The 20,740-nt window shown below is 36.7% G+C and overlaps 5 protein-coding genes across 9 annotated transcripts in view; 4 read left to right on the forward strand and 1 right to left on the reverse strand.

Annotated features, from left to right (window-relative positions):
* LOC115239955 (transcription initiation factor TFIID subunit 1) overlaps nucleotides 1–5,177 on the forward strand; it is an 8,322-nt gene extending 3,145 nt beyond the window's left edge. Inside the window, 10 exon segments of the mRNA XM_029814846.1 lie at nucleotides 1–209; nucleotides 362–723; nucleotides 957–2,222; nucleotides 2,332–2,574; nucleotides 2,844–3,282; nucleotides 3,401–3,543; nucleotides 3,656–3,793; nucleotides 3,961–4,090; nucleotides 4,169–4,381; nucleotides 4,744–5,177. The exon segment at nucleotides 1–209 is cut by the window's left edge and continues 5 nt beyond it. Of these exon segments, the coding sequence (XP_029670706.1) occupies nucleotides 1–209; nucleotides 362–723; nucleotides 957–2,222; nucleotides 2,332–2,574; nucleotides 2,844–3,282; nucleotides 3,401–3,543; nucleotides 3,656–3,793; nucleotides 3,961–4,090; nucleotides 4,169–4,381; nucleotides 4,744–4,973 (3,373 nt within the window). The 3' untranslated portion in view covers nucleotides 4,974–5,177.
* A 1,030-nt stretch (nucleotides 5,178–6,207) lies between these two features.
* Nucleotides 6,208–8,159, forward strand: LOC115239903. Its single transcript, XM_029814740.1, has one exon. The coding sequence runs from the start codon at nucleotides 6,340–6,342 to the stop codon at nucleotides 7,873–7,875; it is 1,536 nt and encodes a 511-aa protein (XP_029670600.1). The 5' UTR covers nucleotides 6,208–6,339; the 3' UTR covers nucleotides 7,876–8,159.
* A 130-nt stretch (nucleotides 8,160–8,289) lies between these two features.
* LOC115239965 (longitudinals lacking protein, isoforms H/M/V-like) lies at nucleotides 8,290–12,183 on the forward strand. Of its 4 annotated transcripts, none has more exons than XM_029814861.1 (6): nucleotides 8,290–8,724; nucleotides 9,041–9,228; nucleotides 9,304–9,480; nucleotides 9,649–10,141; nucleotides 10,780–10,839; nucleotides 11,483–12,183. In XM_029814861.1, exons 2-6 carry the CDS (start codon nucleotides 9,046–9,048, stop codon nucleotides 11,893–11,895), a joined length of 1,326 nt encoding a protein of 441 aa, XP_029670721.1. In that variant the 5' UTR covers nucleotides 8,290–8,724; nucleotides 9,041–9,045; the 3' UTR covers nucleotides 11,896–12,183. The 4 variants fall into 4 exon arrangements, with proteins under 4 accessions (XP_029670721.1, XP_029670722.1, XP_029670723.1 ...); XM_029814862.1 differs by having other exon boundaries at nucleotides 11,486–12,183; XM_029814863.1 differs by lacking the exon at nucleotides 10,780–10,839 and having other exon boundaries at nucleotides 8,291–8,724.
* A 1,315-nt stretch (nucleotides 12,184–13,498) lies between these two features.
* On the forward strand, nucleotides 13,499–17,110 carry LOC115239933. 2 transcript variants are annotated; one of them, XM_029814803.1, is made up of 7 exons: nucleotides 13,499–13,984; nucleotides 14,057–14,273; nucleotides 14,361–14,481; nucleotides 14,606–14,711; nucleotides 14,781–14,945; nucleotides 15,031–15,122; nucleotides 15,338–16,199. In XM_029814803.1, exons 1-7 carry the CDS (start codon nucleotides 13,906–13,908, stop codon nucleotides 15,686–15,688), a joined length of 1,131 nt encoding a protein of 376 aa, XP_029670663.1. In that variant the 5' UTR covers nucleotides 13,499–13,905; the 3' UTR covers nucleotides 15,689–16,199. The 2 variants fall into 2 exon arrangements, with proteins under 2 accessions (XP_029670663.1, XP_029670664.1); XM_029814804.1 differs by lacking the exons at nucleotides 15,031–15,122; nucleotides 15,338–16,199 and adding an exon at nucleotides 16,781–17,110.
* Nucleotides 16,530–20,720, reverse strand: LOC115239932 (amino acid transporter AVT1C). Its single transcript, XM_029814801.1, has 9 exons — nucleotides 19,742–20,720; nucleotides 19,125–19,245; nucleotides 18,877–18,989; nucleotides 18,516–18,648; nucleotides 18,310–18,447; nucleotides 18,055–18,164; nucleotides 17,611–17,817; nucleotides 17,180–17,504; nucleotides 16,530–16,979 (listed from the first exon to the last, which is right to left on the reverse strand). Exons 1-9 carry the CDS (start codon nucleotides 19,875–19,877, stop codon nucleotides 16,568–16,570), a joined length of 1,695 nt encoding a protein of 564 aa, XP_029670661.1. The 5' UTR covers nucleotides 19,878–20,720; the 3' UTR covers nucleotides 16,530–16,567.
* Between the last annotated feature and the right edge of the window lie 20 nt (nucleotides 20,721–20,740).

Here is a 20,740-nt window from a genome sequence, read left to right on the forward strand (position 1 = left end):
CCCTTTGTACGAAGTACCGGGACCAAATTCGAAAAGGGCGAACAATTTCGTGCGCGATTTCCTGCAAGTGTTCATATATAGATTGTTCTGGAAGTCGCGCGATACACCTCGGCGGATTAAGATGGACGACATAAAAAAAGCCTTTCCGTCCCATAGCGAGAGCAGCATCAGGAAGAGATTAAAACTATGTGCAGACTTTAAGAGAACCGGTGCGTAACCGATTTCGGATTGTTTGGTTTTTTTTACAATATAGGCTTTTGCATTAAAGTAAATTTATATAGAAGAAACGTGTTGTGCCATACACATTTTTTATGTCTTCTATAAACTCACAAATTAAAATAATTAATCTAATATAATATAGGAATGGATTCCAACTGGTGGGTGATAAAACCGGACTTTAGATTGCCAACAGAGGAAGAGATTCGCGCTATGGTATCGCCGGAGCAGTGTTGTGCTTATTTCAGCATGATCGCGGCCGAGCAGCGTTTAAAAGACGCCGGATACGGTGAGAAATTCCTATTTACTCCGCAGGACGACGACGACGAAGACATGCAGCTCAAAATGGACGACGAGGTAAAGGTTGCACCGTGGAATACGACGCGCGCTTACATACAGGCCATGAAAGGAAAGTGTTTGCTACAATTGGCCGGTCCGGCAGATCCAACTGGTTGCGGTGAAGGCTTCTCTTATGTCAGAGTACCGAATAAGCCAACTATTAGCAAGGTTTGTTTGAATAAACTTTGAAAAAATGCATTACATTGTCATGCGAAAGAAAATTGAATTTGCAAAACTAAAAATATAACACTAATATCTTTAGTAAGTTATTAATCAGTATTTCTTTAAATAGTTTTCTTAATTTTATAACAATGTGATATCTTTAAAAAAATGAAATAGATAAGAAATTTGTTAACCAAAGAAGCAGATTAGAATAAATCATAAAATCATGTTCCAACCAGGAGGAGCAAGAAGCTCAACCAAAGAGAACTGTAACTGGCACAGATGCGGATCTGAGGAGATTGTCTTTGAACAATGCGAAAGCATTGTTGCGCAAGTTTGGCGTGCCCGAGGAAGAGATCAAGAAGTTATCGCGTTGGGAGGTAATCGACGTGGTACGAACCTTGTCGACAGAGAAGGCGAAAGCTGGTGAAGAAGGCATGACAAAATTTTCCCGAGGCAATCGTTTCTCTATTGCTGAACATCAGGAGCGTTATAAAGAGGAGTGCCAGCGTATCTTCGATCTGCAGAACCGCGTGCTGTCGTCAAACGAGGTACTGAGTACGGATGAGGGTGAGAGCTCGGAAGAAGACAGCTCGGATATCGAGGAAATGGGTAAAAACATTGAGAACATGCTGTCGAATAAAAAGACTAGTACGCAACTGTCGTTGGAGCGGGAAGAACAGCAGCGACAAGAGCTACGAAAGATGCTGATGGGCGAGGCGCAAGAACAGGAGAACAAGAAGGGCAAGGAAAATAAAAAGAAGGACGAGGAGGAAGATAGTCCGATTAACAATTTTAATGCGCAGCAAGGTCGTGTATTGAAAATCTACCGTACCTTCCGCAATCCGGAGGGCAAAGAATACACGCGGGTCGAATTGGTGAGGAAGCCGGCCGTAATCGATACGTACCTTAAGATCCGTAACTCGAAAGACGAGACGTTTATCAAGCAGTTCGCCACGTTGGACGAAGCGCAGAAAGAGGAGATGAAGCGGGAGAAACGTAGGTTGCAAGAGCAGTTGCGGCGGATCAAGCGAAATCAGGAGAGGGAGCGTATGATGGGCGGACCGATCGTGAACGGCAGCGCCATCAATAACTCGAGTAACAACAATAATAGCAACAATATATTCGATCGCAGCAACACCAACACTCCGAGCAGCAATATTATTTCCTCGACCAGTATCCTTCCATTCTCTAATTTCCCATCTTCTTCCACTACCACTACCACTACACCTAAACATCCAAAACCGGAGGTGTCACCTCCCAAGCGCAAAAAGCCTAAACTCAAGCCAGATCTAAAACTTAAGTGCGGCGCTTGCGGCAACGTCGGTCACATGCGCACCAATAAGGCCTGCCCACTTTACCAAAACAGCATCGCCACTGCGCCGGTCAATGTCGCGATGACTGAGGAGCAAGAGGAAGAGATCGAAAAACAATTGAACACCGACGATCAGGATTTGGTAAATGTCGATGGCACCAAAGTGAAGCTGTCGTCGAAACTGATCAAGGTGATTCGTGGGTTTAACATGAGTCTGAATTTATACCCACTTTTTTTCTAGATAAGCACGATCTGAGAGATCTAAAAGAGATCGTAAACGAATATCTGGTTTGTTTTAGCATGCCGAGGAGGTGAAGAGGCGTGCACTGGTACTCAAAGTGCCGAAGGAAGCAGTGAACTCGAAGAAACGCAGGAAACCACCCACTGATGACCACTGTGATTACTTGAAACGTCATCAAAGGCCAGTCAACAGACGTAGGACTGATCCAGTTGTTGTAATGTCGACGATGTTGGAGAGTATTCTAAATGAAATGAGGGATTTGCCGGATGTACAGCCTTTCTTATTTCCAGTCAATGCAAAAGTAAACATTATTTTAACTTACTACCAATGCATTGATTTCAACTATTCGAGGATAAAGCTGAAAGTCTTGATAAGAGAGAATAAGAGCTTTTTATATAAAATATAAAAAGAAAAGATTGAACTAATGTCTGTAATATAAATTGAATGAAAATTGAATTAAAATTTAGCTATAACTATAAACTTATGTATATATACAGATTTAAATGATACTTATTTAAAATATCTTTTTTAAAACTCACATAAAATATTATCTATATTATTTGTCATTAGGCAGTTCCCGATTATCATAAGATTATACAACGACCTATGGATCTACAGACCATACGTGAGAATTTGAGGCTGAAAAAGTATCAAAGTAGAGAAGAGTTTTTAGCAGATGTTAATCAAATTGTGGAAAACTCGACGCTTTATAACGGAGCGAAGAGTTCGCTAACTGTGGCTGCCAAAAGAATGCTAGATACATGCGTCGAAAGGCTTGGCGAGAAGGAGGATCGTTTAATGAGATTAGAGAAGGCCATCAATCCTCTTCTGGACGATGATGACCAAGTTGCCCTCACCTTCATCTTGGATAATGTTGTTAACAACAAGTTGAAATCTATGATTGAAGTGTGGCCGTTTATGAAACCTGTCAATAAAAAGATGGTGAAAGATTATTACAGTATCGTGAAGAAACCAATGGACTTGGAAACGATATCCAAAAAAGTTTCGGGTAAGAAACTTAAGTCTTTGTCTTTAATTTATGTACAGAAAAGATTTACATGCTTTGAATAAATTTTTATTTATTTAAAAAAATTAATCCTAGTCTATTTTTAAAACCTTTTTTTTAGCACATAAATATCACAGTCGTCACGAATTTCTCAGAGATATCGAACAGATTTTGGAAAATTGCACGCTTTATAATGGCAAGGATTCTCCGCTCACAAATAAGGCAGAATTACTGGTTAAAGTGTGTAAAGAAACATTAGATGAGGTACATACATTTTTAAATTAAGTAAATATATAGAAGTTATTAAGAGTATAATAGAAATAAGAAATTACTGAAGCGAAAAGTTGCAGACGATGATGAACTTATTATATTTTAGTACGATGAACATCTAACACAACTGGAGAACAATATACTGCTCGTGCAAAAACGTGCGATGGAGCAAGCTGATATGGATTCTTCGTGGCTTGGTCCAGAAGACGAAAATTATACTATCACAGAATCTGAATTTAGAAATGTAATATTATATTATAATTTTTACATTTAATATTTTAATATTTTTTATGTCTATAGCATATATTTTATATATTTTATTATATCAAGCCTTTGCTAATTTTTTATTATATGTTAATATACAACTCTTAATTTCTTCTACATTTTATTCAACATTGAATTTATTCTCAGAGTCAGACCAGTTCTCCAGAGAATCCATTTGGCAAGTCGAACATGGATGACTTCGATTTCGTAGATGTCGAAGGAGACATGGAAACGGACGTTGATAGAAACTCCAAAAAGAAAGATGTGCTCGAAGAAGGTAAAGTAGTATAATCTAAATTTTATTTTATATAAATTGGAAGAGTTCTGTTAAATATTCTTTCTTTTTCTACTCCAGATCTTCAATTCTCCAGTGAAGATGAATTCGATGAAGTGCCCTTCGTTACGGACGAACATTCCGGACAAAACGAAATGGAGACGCTGGAGTTGACCGAGGTCAGGGAGGAAGGTGTTGTACTAGCGGATGATGATAGCCAACAAGCAGCCGAGGCGATGGTCCAATTAGGTAACGTCGGTTTTTATGTAGGCGAGCAGCAACTGCTTCAGCAAGGTAAGTATAAAAGATTGAGAAATAAAATTTCAAACGGTCGAACGATAATTGATTCCTCTATCGCTTGGTTCGCTAATCGATCATTTAAAAAAAAATTTGGAACTTTACACAGACGTAGATAATTCAAAAGAGACAAATAATTATAAATATTTTTAAAAATATTTTTAAATATTATTAAAAATATTAGCCTATATAGTATACAAGAAACGGTTTGGGATAAATAAATAACACGATTCTTCTCGAAAATGAAATGAATTTTCGAATTGTTTGGTCATTTCGAATCGTGTTGGATTTCTCAATCGGTGAATGACGTAATTGTATTGGATCTTTGCTAAATCAAACTTTGGTCTTGATGTTCGCAGATGAGAGCATGGACGTCGATCCGAATTATGATCCGTCGGACTTTCTGCTGGCCGGTTTACCGGCTAGAGATGATAAAAGCGAGAATAAGATCCAAGACGATCTGGCTGTTTCCGAGAGCGACGACGATGCCGAGAGCACCATTCCGAAGCAGGAGGCGCAACAAAACCAACAGCAGCAACAACAACTGTCGCAACCGGACGAGGATGTTGGCGGCGATTTGTGGTTCTAAACGCGCGTTTTGTTACTTTGTTGAAGCGACATGAGATTTATATATCTAACGATGGGTAGATATACACACGGTTAAGGATTCACAAGTCCGCAAGTTCATCTTGTATCATTCAAGAGAAGAGTTGTAAGATTTACTCTTCGTACATTATGTGCATACATTGTATAGAAATCTGTAAATACAAAATAAAATGTGTTTTTTTTTCTACTTTAGCGTATTGACAATCTTGCACTATGACGCAGTGTACGTACATATCGTTTACATTTTACTACATTTATATAAGTAAAATTTTTCATAAATGATATCGAATCATTTTTACTTATGCTCATAAACAGACTTTTTAATTACTTTATCTTTCTCTTATCGGCGGGGGTGAGAGAGAGAGAGAGAGATAAAAAATTTTAATTTTGGACTTTGCTACATAATATCATTCGAAAACTCGATTTATAAAATCAGATATGAATGTTTAACGCAATACAAGCTGCAACTTCATATCTTTGAATCTACATAAAAAATTGAAAGTTAAATTTTAACCTACATATAAAATATATACTTTTTAAATATTTTAATTTATCTCTCTACATATCTTTATATCATTTTTCTACATATTTTTTATATTAATATTATTGTTTTCGTAATATCTCCATTTCTAATTTTCCATATCTCATTTTCTAGGCGCTTGCCGGCTTTTATCATCGGCGTTTTCTGAGATCTTCAAGATTCTAGCAATTTTTCTATCTTGATTTTACGATGATCACCGATGAAGATCTCGCGCGGAGAGTGAATGATATCTCCCAGAGCCTCTCGACCATTGTTTCGCCGACTCAACAAGATAAGATTCTGGATATGATCGTAAGAATCGTGAAAAACGCGACGAGAGAGCAACTGCAGTCCCGTCATCCTCAAGCACTCGTCACGAGCGTGCTGAAAATCTTGTTGCGTTACGAGAATCTACTGCATACGAACGGGCTGTGCGACTGGAAGCGTCGACGGAGGTTCAAGATCGCCCGTGACTGCTATCACGCTCTGCTGAAAGGTTACTTGCCGGAAAGATCGCGGGACGTTGTGAAATCAGATATGAATGTTTAACGCAATACAAGCTGCAACTTCATATCTTTGAATCTACATAAAAAATTGAAAGTTAAATTTTAACCTACATATAAAATATATACTTTTTAAATATTTTAATTTATCTCTCTACATATCTTTATATCATTTTTCTACATATTTTTTATATTAATATTATTGTTTTCGTAATATCTCCATTTCTAATTTTCCATATCTCATTTTCTAGGCGCTTGCCGGCTTTTATCATCGGCGTTTTCTGAGATCTTCAAGATTCTAGCAATTTTTCTATCTTGATTTTACGATGATCACCGATGAAGATCTCGCGCGGAGAGTGAATGATATCTCCCAGAGCCTCTCGACCATTGTTTCGCCGACTCAACAAGATAAGATTCTGGATATGATCGTAAGAATCGTGAAAAACGCGACGAGAGAGCAACTGCAGTCCCGTCATCCTCAAGCACTCGTCACGAGCGTGCTGAAAATCTTGTTGCGTTACGAGAATCTACTGCATACGAACGGGCTGTGCGACTGGAAGCGTCGACGGAGGTTCAAGATCGCCCGTGACTGCTATCACGCTCTGCTGAAAGGTTACTTGCCGGAAAGATCGCGGGACGTTGTGGAGACGATCGTGGAGATCATTCACCGCGACCGGCTCTGGGAATTCGAAACTTTCTGCTTCGAGCTGATGTACAGCCTATTGGACGTCAATTCGGCCAGCGGTGGACTGATCATTCACGCGGTCTGGGACAAACTGTCGTTGCCGGAGATCACCGTCGAAGATGCCCGCGCCATGATCAGGATGCTGTACGAGCTGTTGGATGTGTACGAGTGGCCGGCGACGCAAGAAACGGTCGCAACGGTAGAGAGGATGCTCGCTCTCTTTTACGCCAGTATAATCGCACGATTGACGGCGACATCCAACTCTTCTATCTCGGCTTTGTACGCGAGTCTCAAGAAGGGCCTAGAGGTTTGTCTGAGGAACACTATAAAGCATTTGCCGAACGATCAGCTGCTGGTGATCGTACAACATATGTGCTCGTGGACGGTAGCCGCTGGCGTGACCGACGAGATTGTCCTCGAGTTCGGCAGCACTCTGGAATATGCCGCTTACACGCATCGGGCGGGCCTTTACGAGCAGACTCTCACGCCGACGATATTTCCGCTGCTGATGCGAATGGTAGGATCTGTCAGTCGGCTGACCAGTCTATTGGGCAATCGGGTATTGCAGTATCTGTTGGATCGCAGGAACAACCGAGCAATCTTTGATACGCCCAAGATCTTCTTCGAGCAGACACGTCTCAATGTTCGCATCTCATACTGTCGTGAGGAGGACCGGCTGTTCTTCAAGTTACATCGCGAATTACTGCACGACAGCCTGCTGAGAAGTCTGGCGAATCACTCGGATTCACGGATGAATCTGGAGATGACATATTGCACCATGTGCCTGATCGCCGTTGAAGTGCCATGCGGCTTCACGGCCGCCGCCTTGGTCTGTCTCGCTATGAATCTGCAAGAGATCGTTCTGCAGCAGCAAGACAATCGCCTGGAAGTAGCCTGCCATATGCACGCTACGATCATCTCTGTCATGTCGCTTATCTGTTGGATACACAGGGCTAAAGTATTTTACGATTACGTAAACAGAATTGTAACTGAAAGGGCGCAATGGGCGCCGCACTTAAATCCTCCCATCCAATCCCAGTACAACTTTGCTGTGCACCACGTTCTCTGGAACAAGCCGGAACTGTTCTTCGTTGACTGGGAAGCGCGCTACGGCCTGTGGAAATGTTTCCGTTTAGTTAACAGTAGCCATGATACTATCATTGATCGTTTGACATGAAGTACATCCATAAATATTGGATAAAACAAAGGATTTATAAATGGAAGAGAATCCAAAGGAACCAAGGATTCACATAGATCCGATTATTTCTATACAATTGATTATTTCATATTTAAAAGATCTGTGGGATCAAGGATCTAATATAAATCCAAGGAGCCATGAATTATCCAAAATTCGAACAAGAATGAAGATTTTTAACTCAGTACTTTGAATAGATTATCGCAATAATAGAAAGATTATCTTTTTTATATTATTAATAATAGAAAGATTATTGTTTTTAGTTATCAATAATAGAAAGAATAATTTTTTTATTTTATTTATTATGTAAGCCCTTTTTATTATATTAAAAAATAATCTTTTTATTATAGATAGAATAAAAAAATAATCTCTATTATTGTGAGAGATATATATCAAGTAGGTATATGTATATATACTTTTTGTATTTTATTTTGTATCGAGGTGGCATATTAAAAAGTGGCGACGCCATTGCGCGAGATCGCGCGCCGCCATCTCGGGGCGCGCCAGAGCTCGCATGATTTATGGCGCACTGGGGTTTTGTAATTTCGCAAATAACAAAGTGACTCAGACCTGTACGCCGATACGCGAAAGCGCCATCCACAACTTTGCACCTCACGGATCATTCGCGAGAAAGTGCGAACGGTGTTCGAATGTTTTATGCCGATCTCTCAGCAAGAGTCTTGCTTTATCCTGATTGCGATATAAAGAGTTTGACGGGGATCCTGAGATTGCGTCACGGAACCTCATCGTTGTCGCGGCACGACAAAAGTGATCATTGAAAGTTAATTTCTTCGGTTCTGCACGCTTTCGAGAATTTCACAAAATTCGAAGGTAAATAAATATTAGTTTAGCCGGCGACAACAATATTCTTTGTCAAACGGCTAAAATTTGAAAAAAAATCTGGGGAAAAAAAGATAACTCTGTTAAAAAAAACTGTATATTAAAGAAACTATATATTAAAGAATAGAATATATCTTGGCATATACAATTTATATTATTTGGTGAGCTATAGTATTGTAGCATAGTTAGAAACTAAAGTGAAATAGTACCTGTCTAGTTAATTATAATAGTGATTTAATATAGTACTTATAAGTCTGATATTAATGTCTCTCATTTTGTCAAAGTATATAAAATATCTTTCATATAGGAGCAATGTCTGAGGAACAATTCTCCTTGGTATGGAACAGTTTCCCGAGAAACCTTTCTTCAGGTCTGTACACTTTGTTGACAGACGAGCAGCTTGTGGATGTTACACTAGCAGCTGAAGGTCAAATCTTACGAGCACACAAATTGATATTGTCAGTTTGCAGCACATATTTTAGAGAGCTTTTCAAGGTACTGATCTCAGTGACAGTCGCAACGTTTTGTCATGTTGTCATAGCTGTTTATTGATGTATTTTGTACATACAGGTAAATTCATGCAAACATCCTATTGTCATACTGAAAGATGTCAATTACCGAGACTTATCTGCTATGCTACATTTCATGTATCAAGGAGAGGTTAATATAAAGCAAGAAGATATTGCCAGCTTCCTTAAGGTTGCAGAGACTCTTCAAATAAAAGGACTGACTACAGAATCAGATGAAGTATGTGTGATAATGTAGTTGAAATTTTTTTTGAAAATACAGAATATCTTAGGAAAAATAATAGCTTAAAATAAAGGTGAGGAGAAAGCACATTTTTTTCTAAGGCACTCTGTAGAAATTTTATTAAAACATGCCCATGCTTTCATAAAGTCGATCACTGCATTGTAGAAACTCGAAGAAACTCTAGGAAGAAATGTCGAAGACTTTGAGGATCGTTTTTTTGATGTGGAAAGAGACAAAAGTGATCTCGGCAGTACAGACGGAACAAATGTTTCCGCTATTGGTAGATTGACACAGCACATCACGGAGGAGCAATCAACGGCAACGAGGCGAAACACTACAACAGAAAATTCGACAGAAGAAATTAAACAATTCACAGAACAGACGTCAAGTGTCACTTGCCATCAACATGGTTGCACGGAAGGCGACTACAATCTCCCGGACACATTGACAGCATTCAGCGAGACGTGTAAAATCGAGGGCGTATCGAATAGAATGGAAGAGTCGCCGTTGGATTGCACGTCCGAAGTGAATCAGCCGCAGGAAGCGAAGCACGAGCCACTGGATTATAGGATGGATACCGATACAGAAGCCAGATACAAACCATATACAGCGGAGAAAATAGTCTATAATTCCGAGGAGAACACGCAACAGAAACAAGGTAGTGATCTTTCCCCTCTCTCCTCGCTCTGTTGGCATCTCGTACTTTAAAGGCGATGCTATCAGTAGACGATGTCGTCGAAATGTCAGCGAGCGTCCGGAGCTGAAACGCCCTTCGACAAAGAGAAAAGTTTGCTGTACCAGCGGTATCGGCGCCTCAAAGGTTTGACGCTCTCAAGTGTTGCCACGGATGGATGTGTACTTTGTTATTAAGAATCATTATCACGTGTTTGATTGTGATGCAAGTTTCTTAAGCACTTTTATGCATATTTTTTAATTAACCCCCGGTATCTAGCCAGTATCGACGGCTCAGATTCGCTATCACTTCTCCAACAAATGATAATTTCTTCTTACAAATTTCTAACGATCCAACAAAAAATATTTATGACATCTGTTTATATATCTCTTGATTATATGTCACATTGAAATGTGATATAAATCGGTTCGTTCATTAAATTGCAACGCCGGGGGTTAAAGTCAATCTAGTCTCTACGATCAATGCAATATCATGTTTTGCATGTTCACGCGAATGGGTGTTTCAAATCCGAGCAAGCGATGTATCACGAATTCTCTATATTCCACATTCATCAGATATCTCATTAGCCATGAATGTTTAGAGAAAGCGGTATTATCTTACAGATTATGCGCCAGACATGCAGTTAGTTCCCTACAATCAGAATTCACAAAATCAGCCGTTCGGTACGTTTTACATCTTTGTTGCATTATTTGTTTATTCACAGTTTACTTATTTTCACAGTTAATTCACAGTTAACTTAATCAGCTGCATGTTTGAGGAGAAAACTAATTCGCAAGATCCATTCCTTTACAGAATGGATGGAAGAGAACAATGTGTACGATCAGTTTTATATTTCATTGCTTGTAAATTGGTTTCTTGTCAAAAGATGTCCCATCTTCTCCTATCTAAATCGCGAAATTATATCTGCACATACGATTTTAAATATAGCTCTTACATTGAATGTAATATTGTTTGTATATAAAATGAACACGTTACTTGTCTTGTTACCGTCTTGAATGGAAAAAAAGCATAATGTCATCAATTTCCTTTTATCGATCTTTTATCAATATTTAATTTATGCAGAGGTATATCCCATTTTTATCGCATTAATCTTTTCAATGTCACAAAAATCGCATCTCATCGTGCACAATGCTTATGTACTATTAATGATAATTCCATCGCTCTCTCTTTCTCTTCCCTTTTCTTTATACACTTACATATATATACCATACCATCAAAAATATATTTCTCGCATTTTATATAATGTCTCGATAGTTACATCGGACAAACCACGTGCAGCATTTTCTCACATCCTTTTATTTTTAGCAGGTTTCAGCAACGTGACGGCGTTTCGAGGCGACTTCGCATACGACACAGCGAATGCTAGCAGCAAGGGCCGGCGTACCGTCAAGGGTATCCCGGGCAGCAGTCTGCCGCTGGAGACGACGTTGCGCGTCGTCTCGGAGCTGGGTCCTACGCTGCGCATGGAGCGCGGCAAGGTAATACGCATGTACGCGTGTCCGTGGTGCCTGCGTCACTTCACGCGCAAGGAGAATCTCAAACTCCATGTCCGTTATATACATGGTCCGCTTGAAAGTCTCACGTGTAAGCTTTGTGGTAATAAATATAAGAACAGTAATAGTCTGCGTGTACACTCCTACCTCTATCACAACGCCAAGCGGGATAAGCAGCACAGCAAGTCGCTGACGGCTGGTGGCGACGACGGCGGGGACGCGTAAAGCAACAGTTCTTTTTTAAAGAGAAACGGTTCTCTTTTCTCTATGTCTTTATTTTATTTTTTTTTTCTACGAGCTCCCGCGCCGAGAGCATTGAACATTCGCGCATTGAGACGAGACAAGTATGAGTTAACGAGCGCTGCGAAGAGAGTGGAATTTGTTATATTTACCTGTCTACCTACGCATTAATCCGGCATACAATCTAGACACAATACTAATAAATATCGAGTATTTCTATACGTTGCTAGATAAGCGGAAGATTTATAGAAATAAAGAACGCCTTATTGTGTATACACATTCTTACAGACCTGTCTACCTGTCTTCCCATCCACCGTCCAGGTTTCGTTATGGAACTTTCTTTTTTCGTAAAATTTATCGTCATAATTCTCTCTCATATGCTAAATGTATGATAAATATATAATGAGTACTTTATCTCGCCATGTATACTACCGTATTGCATAACTATAAGCTGAAAGCGAGAGAGTAGAGATAATAATTTGGAATATGGTTCAAGGTTCTGATCACAATCTCTGAGATTCAGAAGACTAAAAAATTAATTTTACAGCTTGTGCAAGCTGATATTTTGTTTATCTTTTTTTTTTCAGAGGAGATAAACTTTTTGAATTATCAAATCTAGAAATACAATTACGAATTAGCCAAAAATATGCTAATTTAAGAAAAAAAAATGTTTGAATTATCAAATCTAGAAATATTTGAATTATCAAATCTAGAAATGCAATTGCGAATTAGCCAAAAATGTGTTAATTTAAAAAAAAAGTGTTTATGTCTACGATAAATAATCGAATATAAAATAATTTCAAAACTACAATATATATTTCGCTTTCCATTATATTGATCACAATTCGAAATCTATCGTAAAACGATATTGTATGATTCTCGAGGTATCGATCAACTATCATATCGTATCGTATCGTATAACGCAAAAATTGAAGCAATTGAATATTTTTTACTGCAGAATATTGCTTATTGAAATTTTGCGAGCCCATATCGCTACGGTAGCTCTGTAACATTATAATTTATAATTTGCAAAATTGCAAACGAGATTGATACGGATGAATGCGAAATAATTGGAGAGAAATATAATCTGTGCGACGTGCGACTCCCCTGAGTAAAGGGAAGAATCATAGACATAGTATATCTAGACCGAGTGTTGAGGAGTGGGGGCCGATGCCCACGTAGAAAAGGACATACTCTGTTTCGTGCCCCTTGCGTTCTCTCTCGCGCATCGGTCCCCACTCCTTAAATAAAGGCAAACGGTCGGTCTAGATATACTATGTCTATGGGAAGAATATAACATTAGCTGCTAAGAGTGACATCTGATTGAGAGCGTTCCGTTCGACCACTTTGCGATTGATCACAGCTATTTACAACGACCGATGCTTGAAATTCTTCCACTGGATCAACTAATCAGAAGATCCTATGTTGAATTAGCCAATTGGAGATGTGGACAATCGAGTGCCACTCGCAGATGACAGTTTCGTGCGCGGTGATTGGCAGCTCGCACTGTCAAGAGCTTTCCAAGAATTTTCTGCTCTTATCACTCCATAGGCAGTGGGTGATGCTCGCGTCTGCGCAGTGAAATTAGCAGACGCCATTAGAAATCAGATCATATGATCGATGACGCTATGCGCAGCGCACGCATAAGCTTTGTGAGATTTATCTGACAGATCTCCCATAGCGCCAAGATAAAGAAGTCTTACCGTAAATCGTTTTGAATTTGAATGTTTCGTTTATCTTCTGGTCGTCTTCCCATTTGCGGATATAACAAAAAGAGAAATCTTTCTGGAATCTGCTGGAATGTTCTCTCGATTTCTACATGTTTGTGTACTAATAACACGCAGAATGAAAAGTACTCGCTCACAAGGAAGAGAAATCTGTTACGAAAAAGAAGAAAAAGAAGATACGTGGAAAAATTGTGAGGAACGTGGAAATAAAATAAATAATTTATACTTAAGTGATATCAGATAAGTTTATGAGAAAATTAAGAGAAAAATGTTGCAGTTAGAAACAAAGCAAATAAATCCAAAGTTAAAATTTTACATTATGAAAAAAAGGCAACAGAAGAAGCAAGGTATGTTATTTTGTTTGATTTTATGATTGCTTTTATATTTGCTTTCCTACCTTTTTATATGCTTTATTTCAGAACAGGAGACCGAAGCCGAACGTTTGCGACAAGAAAAACAAGAGCGCGAGCAGATTCTAACAGAATTGAACAAATTAAATGGAAAGTTTTCCATTTTGGAGAAAAATCTTTCCGAATCTAGAGAGAAAAAAGATCAGTTGCTTAAAGAGCTTAATGTTACAAACAAAATTTTAAAACAGACTGAGATAGCCAAAATACAACAAATGAATAATAACAGGTTTATATCTCGATTAAAATGTTGCAAAAGTTGGAAGGTTCCAAAAGTGTAATGAGAGAACTTAATCTTTTCAATGTTTTGTTTTAGAAATACAGTAATAAAAGAAAATCCAACAGTGAAAAATAGAGAATGCATCACTCATCACAAGATAGCATTACCAAATAAAATTATTGATGCACCACCATTGTCTGCACCCATAGTTCAAACAGTAAGTAGAATATTATCTATATTAATATTTTAATCTTAAATTTTACATGTGTTTGATCAAATTTGTATGTCATAGAGAATATATCTATATTTGTATAATCAAATGTGTTTTGATTTCTTAAAAGCCATTGATGACAATTAGCGCAGACAATACATCATCTACAATATTTCCAAGTAGAACACATGTCAACAAAAAGTTACCATCCATATTAAATTGCGAAGCACAGCTAAGTAAATATACAAAGTTAAAGTGTTAAAGTTAAAAATATTATATTTTGTTCATTCTTTTTTTTTTTTTAGGAACAAATTTGTATGCACCAAAGCAGCATTCGTTACTCACACTTGGAATTATGAGTGATGATTCTAATCACAAACATGCATTCTTACCATACAAAAAATCCTCGGAACCAGTGAAGTCAACTCCAAGAAATTTTAAGTCACAGGATAGGACACAAAGAAAAAAGTGTAAGTATCAAATAAATATTTTATTTCATATAAACCACAAATTGATGTTAGTTTATATTATTTATATCATATCATATTTGTGCAGCTAAATATCTTACTAATCTACACTTGTCAAAAGAAAACAATGATATTAACAAACAAGATGTATGTGATGATGAGGTTAAACAGCTGAATCAGGTTGTTAAATATATTATATTAGATTTAAAATTAATTAAAGATTGATTCAAAAATATATATCACTTTTAACTTGCATAAAAGTATTTGTTTGATGTAAAAATAACAATATTTCATAATGCTCTGAAATTTTTTAAATCTAATTACGTATGCAATAACTTAATTTCTATATATATTTATATATATTTTTTAATTTTAATTTTTATCTGTTAATGAAGGATATACAGGAATTATTAAGGATAAGAAGCGGAATTCCTTTTTATTATCCTCATTTATCGTCGGCTCAATTGCAACTTAATCCCTCTCCAGTTTCTTCTTCGTATCCATATCTTCCTGATGTCAATGTCAACTTTAATCTCCCTATGTCTTCTATTTATGTAACTTCTAATATCAACCCAAATTTTGTGCCTCCTTTGACTTGCGCCAACCAAACTCCTTTATTATCTCCTGTTACTCGCGTTGATATTTCTCATATGAATCCACCCACTTGTTTACCTCCCATTTACACCAATATGTCTCATGTTAACCTATCTTCTTCTTTGACTCCTGCTACTAGCATTAATGACTAGCCATTTTTTATGACTAGCCATCGTCTTTGTCTCTTGGTACTTGTCAGTGTTCCTCATGCCAATCCATCTCTTTTTTGCCTCTTACATATGCTAGTTCTTCTCGTATTAATTCAACTTCTTCCTTCTCTCCTGTTACTTGCTCTAGTACCTCTCATACCAATTCAACTTCTTCGCCTACTGTTATTTATATCAAATCAAACAACAATTCATCTCCTTCAGTGGTTACAACAGGATATTACTTCAATATCTTTTGTGACGACTCACCTTCCTGTAAATGACACCAATATCTCCATTACCAATGTTCCATCAATGTTCCAATTGTACATACAACCTGACAGGTGGTCTTCTTCCTAAAGATAGTCTTCTTATTAAGAATGTACTAGAGCGACGACTTATCTGACAGTATTATTCAAGATGCTGGAATCTACTACAAATCAGATAGGAATAAGTGAAGATGAGTGAAGATGTGAATTCTAATTTTAAGTCAAATAAATCAGCATATTTTTTATATTTATTTTCGTGCATTTGTATGCATTTAATCTGGCATACTTACCTGAATTTATCCAATATCTCATCTAGAAATTCCCACAAATAAAACAATTTTGTGTGATAATAGTATATTATTATAATAATGTATTATTGTTAAAAAAAAATTACACTAAATGCTAATGTATAAGAGTGTGATGTGTGCTCCAAGTTTGTTATATATATTCGAAAATTATATATATGCACACACGAAAAGATTAATACATATTCTCTCTCATATAATCCCGAAATAAAAAAAAACTTTTAAGCATAATAATTTTTTAATGAATTGTATTGAATCTTTAAGAATATATAAACAAACATATTATTAATTGTATATATAATAAAACTAAGCTATGACGTAGAGGCTCGATTTGCTGTAGCGTTGATGATGCATGGCGGTGTAAAACGTACGTAACGTATGGTGTTCCAAATGTTGACGTATGTCGAAGATAGCGTGATCGCTATACCAATCGTTATTATGAAACAGCCGAGATAATTAATCATTCTTTCGAGAGTCCATAACTTTTTCTTGTTCGCAGTCATTTCCGCAATCTCTTGTTGCAGATCGCCTGTAGATTTCGTGGTTCGACTTGTGGTTGGCTCCGCTGCATCAATGAGAAGCGGCTGATCCTCCCGATGAGTGCTAATCATCGGAATTTGGATGATATTCTTTTTCTCTCCTTCGTCCTTGTAGCAATCGACAAATTCGCTTGAATATGAATTTGTCTCTTCGTCCAAGTCATCAAAGTATAGATATGCATATCTATTGTCAAAAATTTAACATCGAAACATTCAAGTATAGATTATATGAATCTAAAACAGTTTAGAAAAATGAAAGCTTTTCAAATTACATATTAAAAGTGTATATATCCAAATAAATATGCATTTATTTATTTATTTTTTTTATTTTAATTCCTCAGTTTATATATAGTTCTGTCTAAATATCTGCAACTCCTTATGTACCTGTGAGGATTATTCGTGGCATTCAAGAAACCGTAATAGATAGAACGCGAATGAGCTCCGGAATCTGTCGAACGTTGCTCTTCGCTGTTGAATCTCTTGCGAGAACCCACACAGATTTTTCCTTCGGTAGTTGATTCTCGAATCGACCTGCCTTTTAAAATTAATGCTCGGCTGTATATTAGAGGGGGTAACACGAAAACCAGCGATCCGGTTAACGATCCACCGATGAGGGCCATGACGATATCGAATCGTGATACCGATTCACCCACGGCCACACTAAGTAAAACCACGGCCGATCTCATGGCGCAACGTTTCCATCCAAATGCTGGAAGAATCCAACATGTAAGAATATTTAATTTAAAATTATTCAATCGATTAATTAATTGAATTATTAATTAATTTTTCAATAAAAAATAATTTTTGCCGCTTACTTCTTCGCACGTTCCAGTGATCCTCCAGATGCTGGAAGAGCGCTGAGTAACCGATTACACTGGAAAAACATAATTGAAGAGCGGCTAATAGAATAGCGATATCGGCAACTGATCCCGATGGCATAGCTTCAAGAATATTGGCCGTCGTATTATCACCGTACTTCCACACAGCTAGGCAAGCGGTAACGGCGAACAAAGATCCGCTTGCTGAAAAGAAAGAGTTAATGTCAAGAATAGCAAACAGGTATTTTGCGAAAAGTACATATACTCTGGATAAATAAGATCATTCCGATATCGAAAAATCAATAGTGAATAATTATTCAATACATTAAACTGAACTAAAAAAATTAAAATCTTCGAGAAAAATAAGATTTTTTTCCTGTATACGACCTTAATATTTACAAAGATACGAAAAAATTAATTTTCTCTTTTGTCATCTCTTACTTAAGAAAGAGGAAAATATGGCTCTGTCGATGTCTCGCGGCTGACGCATATCAACCTGTATCGTCATCAAAGTAGGATGCACGTCGAATTGAAAAGCTAGCATACCGTACCTAAAATTCATTCGAATTATTAACTTTTTTCAATTAATCGATCAAATTCGATTTTATGCAAAAACAAAAGTGGACATTCATGTAATCGGGATACTTGATATACATTATTTTGCATAATTATACTTAAGATAGAATCTGCGTATACCCGGAAATAAATTTATCCCATGTCGGTGAAGTGACTACTGGCGCAAAGTTGGATGATGCTCGATCGTCAGTTATGATGCTCCACCATACTAATATCGCTGTTAAAGTAACCGTGATACTGGAGCACGTTGCCACCCATCTATAAAACGATTCAAAAATTATCATTTATGATAGTTATAATATAATATAGAAAAAAGTTTATCTTACTTCATATCTCGCGGACTGCCCAGCCACATCAACGGGCAAAGTAAAACGCCGACTATTAGCAGCCAATAACAGAAAGAGAAATCGAAACGCTGTCCCGATATTTTGAGCCCGAATAGATGCAGGTTCTGCGAAGCTGGAGGACAAATTATGTGTAACAAAGGGATTATATTTTATATGCACAGAATATATATCATTAAAAAATAACACGATACCAAGAAAATGCTTTATTTCTATTTAAAGCGTAAAGGATACACTGGGGATGATAAATGGGGATGTAAATGACGGAAAATACATTTTAAAATGAGACCAAAATTTCTACTTCTCCTATTAATATAATGCAAGGTATCTATTATTTACCCACCAACTAGCAAATTCGGAATACCGCAACCGAAAACTGTCAGATCTAAAAGAAGAGTGACAATAGATCGTGCGCGCGGTCCCATCGTCAATTCTGTCACAGCTGCGAGAGGATAGCTGCAAAATTTTAATCGTATCAAAATGTGGAATCGACATTTTTCAACATGTTCTCGTTGGAGAACGTCTAAAAGATGTTCTAAAATTTGTGGCGTTCATTAGACATATTTTAAACGTTTCAATTTTAGAAAATACCGATTTTTTCGTAAAATCTGTGGATCCAGAGTACTCGCGATGATCCATGACCTTCCCAAGAGAATAGCCGTATAAATTTGTAAACTGAAGACAATGAGCACCAGAGGAATCCCGTACAATCCTAATGAGAGATATACATCATATATATTTTTTATTAATACATATTTTTAAAATTTTACACACCGTGTCCCTTTTTCTACATATAAAAATTGTAGCGGTTTATCAATGTGTATAATTAGAGAATAAAATATATACAGCATATACAGAGAAATATATAGAAATATATAGAGAAATATATATACAAATATATAGAGAATATTAACAAAGAAAAAGAAATTGTGCTGGCATCTTTATATTTTACTAGAATAGAAATTAATAATTATTATCCGATATTTTTTATTAACTTATCGCATATAATAACATTGCAAACAAATGTTTATAGTTTATAGAATTCTTCTCTAAGTATATATTTTTTTGATATTGAATTAAATTTGTGACACATATCTTTGATTTCTAATTAGAACTCGATTCTTCTTTTCTCGCAAAATATCTTGTAATAATCTTTTCTTCGATGAACATTTTAGTGCAATCTTTTTTATGGAAAGTGCAAGACTCACCGCATTGGACGATCGACCGCGGTAGCGCGATTATCGGAAACACACCGAAAATGTCAACGATGCACAAAGTGGCGAAAAATAGCGATAATCCCGAATTCGCATCCCTCCAGCACAACGGAATATTCTCGCGGTTCATGCTGCGGAGCCGCTCACTGCGATAAGTCCATCATAGAGAGAGTCCGGACCGGTTCTCCGGTCGCAGCGCGTAACAACGTGGTAACTCGATATACCGAATAGAGTACGGATCGGTTTACTACCGGGTGTGAGGGCTGCAAGGAAGACCTACAACATATGTATGTAACTTTCGCGTTGAGCAAGCTGCCGCAAAGTAAATGATAGCATGTTCACTCAAAATACCAAAAGTATCGCGAGCGTCTTAATTAACATCTGCCAATATCGGTCAATATATCATGTATGTTGATGGTACAAGTTTTTATTTTAAAAACGAGTCGTCAACGTAAAATCTTGTAAAACTTACATTAAAAATATATAATATAAAATAATATTACTATAGAATATTTTGCGAGAAAAAAGAAAATATCTGAAAAAACCGAGTGATATTTTTAAATATAAATTAAAAATATTTTTGTCGCAAAGTTGAGAATATAAAAAAAAATATCTTCCATATACATTTGCGAAGAGAATTGATCGTGGTAAATATTTATACGGATTGTATACATTTGTGATGTTATTATTTATACGCGACAAGTTAATTAAATCAAATTATTTAATTATTATTATTAATTTTTTAAATTATAATCTGGCAATATAATCTATAACAAAGGCGCCAGGATATTATCAAGTCACGATGATTATATTAATTTTTTGTGTTTTAAATATTTTTGGATTTATTTACTAGAAACGTATTGAAATTAAAAAAATATTAAACTGATATTTTGCAATCAATCATCTTCCAGTTTTACCAGTTTTATTACATGATGAAGTAAAAGCATTAATGTGCATAATACAATAATGTAATTATAAGAATATATTTTTAAT

The sequence above is a fragment of the Formica exsecta genome, unplaced genomic scaffold, assembly GCF_003651465.1.
Source record: "Formica exsecta isolate Colony F162 unplaced genomic scaffold, ASM365146v1 scaffold4, whole genome shotgun sequence".
Taxonomy (NCBI): Eukaryota; Metazoa; Arthropoda; class Insecta; order Hymenoptera; family Formicidae; genus Formica; species Formica exsecta.

Coding starts and splice junctions, on each gene's coding strand:
- LOC115239965 (XM_029814861.1), top strand. CDS start 9,046: ATGTCTGAGGAACAATTCTCCTTGGTATGGAACAGTTTCCCGAGAAAC. Junction 9,229..9,303: donor ATTTTAGAGAGCTTTTCAAG/GTACTGATCTCA, acceptor TTGTACATACAG/GTAAATTCATGCAAACATCC. Junction 10,840..11,482: donor TTCACAAAATCAGCCGTTCG/GTACGTTTTACA, acceptor TTTTATTTTTAG/CAGGTTTCAGCAACGTGACG.
- LOC115239932 (XM_029814801.1), bottom strand. CDS start 19,877: ATGAACCGCGAGAATATTCCGTTGTGCTGGAGGGATGCGAATTCGGGA. Junction 19,246..19,741: donor GCGGTCGATCGTCCAATGCG/GTGAGTCTTGCA, acceptor ATCTCTCATTAG/GATTGTACGGGATTCCTCTG. Junction 18,165..18,309: donor TGGGATAAATTTATTTCCGG/GTATACGCAGAT, acceptor AATGAATTTTAG/GTACGGTATGCTAGCTTTTC.
- LOC115239903 (XM_029814740.1), top strand. CDS start 6,340: ATGATCACCGATGAAGATCTCGCGCGGAGAGTGAATGATATCTCCCAG.
- LOC115239933 (XM_029814803.1), top strand. CDS start 13,906: ATGTTGCAGTTAGAAACAAAGCAAATAAATCCAAAGTTAAAATTTTAC. Junction 14,712..14,780: donor AAATTGCGAAGCACAGCTAA/GTAAATATACAA, acceptor TTTTTTTTTTAG/GAACAAATTTGTATGCACCA. Junction 14,946..15,030: donor TAGGACACAAAGAAAAAAGT/GTAAGTATCAAA, acceptor ATATTTGTGCAG/CTAAATATCTTACTAATCTA.